The sequence below is a fragment of the Atta cephalotes genome (assembly GCF_000143395.1).
Source record: "Atta cephalotes unplaced genomic scaffold scaffold00018, whole genome shotgun sequence".
Lineage (NCBI taxonomy): Eukaryota > Metazoa > Arthropoda > Insecta > Hymenoptera > Formicidae > Atta > Atta cephalotes.
In genome coordinates this window covers 3,821,308-3,827,215 of record NW_012130082.1, presented here as the reverse complement: position 1 = coordinate 3,827,215, position 5,908 = coordinate 3,821,308, and the positions used below count along the sequence as shown (strand labels likewise).

Genomic DNA, 5,908 nt, shown 5'->3' with positions numbered 1-5,908 from the left:
CGCTGATTGATTGGTGAAAAACGGACGATGGAGGAGATAAATTTTACTTCCACAATCGACTTTTCACAAATCAGCGCTCTGTGTCAAAACACTGTTGCCCGTATGAGGATCTGAGCTTAATTTTTACTTCGGCTGCTGTTTGGACTTGACATTTAAGATTCATAGGCTGTGTTCAGCAGACAACAGTTAACATTAAACTCACTGTTATTAGTGTATTCTTTTAAATTATCCAATCAGAATTTTAGATCTAGAAGAATACATCAATAGCAGTGAGCGCTCACTCAACTGTTAAGTGTCAACTGTCACTCTACTGAACGCAATTTCATTACTAAACACTCAGTAAATTTGCTCACTTTTGTAATTTTTACCATGTTTCAAGATATTTCATTTCGTTCTTATTTCAAGATCGTTTTAAGTAAGTATCTTAAGATGCTAATACAGCCCTCTGATTAATTGATGATATCTTGAGATATACTTAAGATGATTCTAAATATCCGATTATAAATATCGCTCTATAACTGCATTTCTTTGTTCATTATAAGTACTAAAAATTTATAGTATACGTAATGTGAACTATAAATTTTCAATATTTGCAGCAGAGAGAAACCTGAGAGTGGACATCCCAATTTTTTCGTATACCAAACCTTATAAGGTAATGTCTACGTTTTTGTGATTCCTTTCCCTATTATTACGTGGATTAGATAAATACGAATAATCAAGTTTGATTGTTTGTCTATGTTAATTATTCATGTAATAACACGGAAAAGAATCACAAAAACGTGAACTTATCTTACGAGGTTTGATGACATGAAAGAGGCCGGAAAACCACTCTTAAGCCGGTATTCATAGTCGATTCTTATTTCAAGACCGTCTTAAGTAATGTCTTAAAACGTTAATGCTCTCATCAGACCAGTATATAGTCAGATCTTATATTTAAAACCGTCTTAAGTACAGTCTTAAAATGTCATGAATCAATCAAAGAGAGAGGGCATTAGCGACTTAAAACAAAATTTGAGATGGTCTTGAATATAAGAATCAATTATGGACGGTATTCATATTCAGTCGAGTCTTATTTTAAGACCGTCTTAAGTAATGTCTTAAGACGCTAATGCAGCCTTCTGATTGGTGACTTCTTAAGATCATACTTAAAACAATCTTGAATATAAGATCCGACTATGAATATCGGTCTATGAATACTGATCTCAGATTTTTCTCGGCTTGTAGCGAATAACGGAACGCACCCGAATACCGATTAACGCTCACAATTCTCGAAATGTGATTGGCTATTTACTGCGTAGATGCGAATCGCGCGTCTGACATTTGAAAACTTTGCTTTTTGTATATGTATACGCGCCAACGAATATCAATCAAAGCTATATTCCAGAATTGATGTCAGTCTAAAAGTCTATAGTTTACGTCACATACACTATAGACTTTCAGTACCGGCAATAAATTTTCGAACAGCCTACATAAAACGAAAGTTTGTATCGCGTTGCGACTTGAAAGTTTCAGACAGTTTCGGAATAACTTGTCAAATTTCGGCGGCAAGGGGAGAGAGAGGAGAATAGTCCGAAACTCGCAGATCTCTCAGCTGGTCTCAGCTTATCGTAAAATAGATGTGCACAGCGATAGCATACACATTGCTAGTCGCTGCCACGGCATTCACGATACATGCGATTCCTGTTTTGACGACCGCTATTGGCGCTATTTATCCCGCATCAGCATACTCGTAACATGTGAAAAGCGTTCTACTTGTTCTCCATCAGCCTTGGCTTTTCTTTCCTAAAGAAAAGCTTTCTCTACGAATCCTTCTGCGATAATAATTGGTGAGTATCGCTCGTGCCTCCATCGTCGTGGAAGAAATATCAGAATCGTCGAACGGAAGGCACTCTTAATTGTCGAACACATCTATTCGCCGTCTGCGGATAGGTAAGACATCAGTTTAGCTGCACTATCTGCACTAGATGGATATGTGATTGATAAGAGAAATTTTACGAGAGAGCACAGCTCCCAGATGATATACCACAGATCCTGAGCTTCTCTCGTTGTCTTTCTCTCTTACCTTCTCTCTTGTCTTAGAAAGTTTTCCCTGCACTTTTTTTTTCCAGTGACCGCGAGTGATTTTACACTTTGCTTTGGGCCATATAGTCGCAATTTTCGCGATTATCGCGACACGGGGAGACACGTAAACAATTTTGGCGAGCGTAAATTTCGCGGATATTCATTTTGGCAGCTAGGTAGGATACAATATGGTTTTATTTTTTTATTTCAAAAGATAGTTACAATTATAAGAAAAAAAGAGAGGAGAGTAGTCCTATTGACAGATGGTGACAACTGTTGAAGGATATGATTAGTTAGATTTTTCCTAGTAAAGAGAGAGATGTTAGATATTTAGTAAACACAAAGTTATATATTTAATGTACGTTGAAATTTTCTACTCAATAATATAACTGTAATACAACACATATTGTATTACAATTAACAGGTACATTAAATAACTTCGTGTTTGCTGTACCGAATGAAGGGTATATTAAATAATATTCTAAATTCAATCCCATGTTAACAAAAAATAAAACAAGATTATGCTATTGTCGTTTTGTTACCAATGTTATATTTCCACTTATCTATGGATTCTTCTTATTTTTAGAATGGCTCGTGGACAACAAAAGATACAATCTCAAGCCAAGGCGGCAGAAAAAAGCGCGAAACTAAAGAAACAGCAAGGACACAGTGCCAATGATCAAAAAAAGGCAGCGCAGAAAGCACTTGTGCATGTGTGTACTGTATGCAAGGTCAGATTCTTAGCTATCTGTAAATTTTTTAAAAGCTTATTGGCATAGATTTGACACAATTTTTTTTATTTATAGGCCCAAATGCCAGATCCTAAGACTTATAAGCAACATTTTGAAAATAAACATCCTAAGAACGAGCTGCCAGATGATTTGAAAAATATATGAGAGTACGAATTGTTATAAAGTGAAGATTGGGTGAGAACGCAGGAAAAATTTGCTGCATCTGACAAAGTGATATAGTTCAACATCTTCATCTGATCATTGCATAGTTTCAGAAAATGAATTAAATCTTGTTAGTGTTTTAACTAATCTATTGCACTCGACAGATTGTTGTGCACGACTCCAAATATTAAGCATAATTAATGATTTACTTATAGAAATTCTTCATTTGTAAACTTTAACATTTTTCATGCATTTCATATAATCAATACTTTTCATATAAACGTTATATTTGAAGAGATTCTGTGTATATTTCTAAATAAAGTTCATAAATTTAATGGCAAAATTTTGAAGCATTTAAGCATATAAGAAAAAACGCAATACCGTCGATTTCCTATTTCTGTTATGAAGGAAGATGATAACAAGGATAATATAAATGACTAAATAGAATTATATAATTATATATTAAGAGCATTTTTATTCAAGTTTTTTATGATCCATTATTTGAAACCGTTACACAAAAAAGTGTTTCAGTATCATAAATTTTACTTCTATTCTTAAAATTTTTCATTTATCAAAAGAATATACTTTCTATCATTGACTTTATTGCATTTAAGTAATAGTTATGTATTTTGAGATATAAGTTTATAAAAATAATTTTTTAAACAAGAGATTGAATGATACATAACAATCTTTGACTACATGACTGCCAATTTATACTTGATTGTAATGTATTCTCTTTAAAATAAGAACAATCAATAGCTAAAATAGAGATATTGTATAGCCCTTCCCTTCACGTTTATAAAGATAAATATTTTTATTTTTATTTATAATTAAGCTTGTCATTTGCATTATACTGAATAATCCATATGCGTGATTCCTCTTGTTACAGAAAAAGTTAATAATAATGCATTTTTTATGCTTGTAAAATATGTAGTACTTAAAGTATCATAATAAACTAAGAATAATTGATTCATTCTATTGTTATGTATTTATTGTAATTATAAGAAATGTACGAATATTCTGTTGGCTTCAATAAAGAATCCATTATTCTTGGAATATATTATTAATATATTTCAGAATGCTATTTCTTTTTTTTACATGCAATTGTGAGCCAAACATCCATTTTTATATTAATCAAACCTTGTATATGTCATATTAAAAAAATATTGTAAAAGTACACATTCGAATCGATTACGATTATCTTTCATAGTTCTATTTATTCGCTACAGCTAGATCTGCTAGATTATTGACTTGCAAGTCATCAACTCGCTTGCGTCATATAATGTACTATAATGATGACGTAACATGACGTTATAAATTCTGTATACGTTGAAATACTCTTTAGGTATACAACAAAGAAATGAATATTATCAATGATATTTGCGTTAATATTTATATATACATTTTCGTGGGAATCTATCTGTTATTATTGTGACAAAGTACACTAGTTTCGAATTTTTGACAACATCAGAACAATATTTACTTCGAACCAAAAAAATAGTTCGTTTGATAAGAAATGGGAAGATTTTAAATATAATCAAGTATAAGAAACAAAATAGAATGTACTGAAATGGATATCGCAATTGCACAGCGAACACATTACATTGACAAAAAAATTAGAATCAAATTATTTACATAGATTGATTACTTTTGGCATTACCTTCGATGGTGGCACCTCATATTGAGAGCCTATTTTTCTCCCTAATTTTTGAAATTCTCGGAAATTATTAACAAAAATTGCGAATCCTGCCGACATAATATTGTTTATCAGTTATCACTTGTATACACATATGCGTCATTGTAGCCAATAAAAATTCATTGTATTCGCAAAAAGATAATACAGAAGAATAAGAGCGTTAAATGTTGAACTCTGATTACGAGAAGAGATTTGAGAGTCACGAGTAACTAGCGATATTTAATTGACAGTTGAATACAAAGTGAAGCACTTGCTAATTGCTCGGATATAATTGATGACTTGCGTGAATCGTTCGTTTTTATCAAACGTTACTAAACAGAACTGTATCAGTATCCTGTATGTTACCGTTACATCATGTTAAGAAGTAATTCAGTAGAATCACACATTGGCTTGGCGGTGTGCGAATCCGCGTACATTATCGCAGCGGCTCTTATTATCACGACGTATATAAATGCGGTGATTGCTGTATCACTGCGGCAGTTTTCATTTATATTTAATGCGGTTTTTATATTGATATTCAATATCGGACGAGAGTTTCCTCTTCGGATCGAATTGTTAGAGGTATGTTTCATAACAGAAGAAATAATAAGTGCAATTATAGAGATCGATGCATACTTGATGCATACTTTTGAAGGAAAAAATATTTAATCTTTGTTAAATTTAGATTTGTATCGATTTTATTTATTTTTATACGTATATTGCTGTAGTTTAATTAAATTCAAATCTTTTCCAAATTGTTAAAAAAGTGAATTTACTGAACTATTTGGATATTCTTAAGTTTGTTCTGTTTTCGTAATGATGAATCGAAATTGATCGAAATATTGAAAAATAAGGAAAAAAGAAAAATAAAAATGATAGAGAACATTAGAAATTTATTTTCTCATTTTTATTGGAAGGACCAACTAATAATTTGTTAACTTAATGATATGATCAATGATAAATTGATATTATTCAGCGATATTTTTTGAAATTAAATTTGGCGTAAATCCAGTATCTACTGCTCGATCATTTATATGTACTTTTGGTCATCTATATGTACTCGGAGATTTCCTTGGAAATGAAATCAACCTAATATTTAAACCTAAATATCTAACTTCTAACTAATTCTACTTTTTAATCAATTTTTTCGCCATTGAACTTCTATAAGTATCATTTTATTAGCTTATTTTTGTATTCAACCGTTATATATATTATTTTTTTATAACATTGAGAATGACTCGATCGGAAATATTTGTTAATTTAATGTAGGCATATTCTT

General features: G+C 31.5%; 1 protein-coding gene across 1 annotated transcript; it reads left to right on the top strand.

The window, feature by feature from the left end:
- Window positions 1-2,169: 2,169 nt before the first annotated feature.
- LOC105618773 (zinc finger protein 706-like) lies at window positions 2,170-3,297 on the top strand. Its single transcript, XM_012200304.1, has 3 exons — window positions 2,170-2,237; window positions 2,648-2,792; window positions 2,868-3,297. Exons 2-3 carry the CDS (start codon window positions 2,649-2,651, stop codon window positions 2,955-2,957), a joined length of 234 nt encoding a protein of 77 aa, XP_012055694.1. The 5' UTR covers window positions 2,170-2,237; window position 2,648; the 3' UTR covers window positions 2,958-3,297.
- Window positions 3,298-5,908: the final 2,611 nt, after the last annotated feature.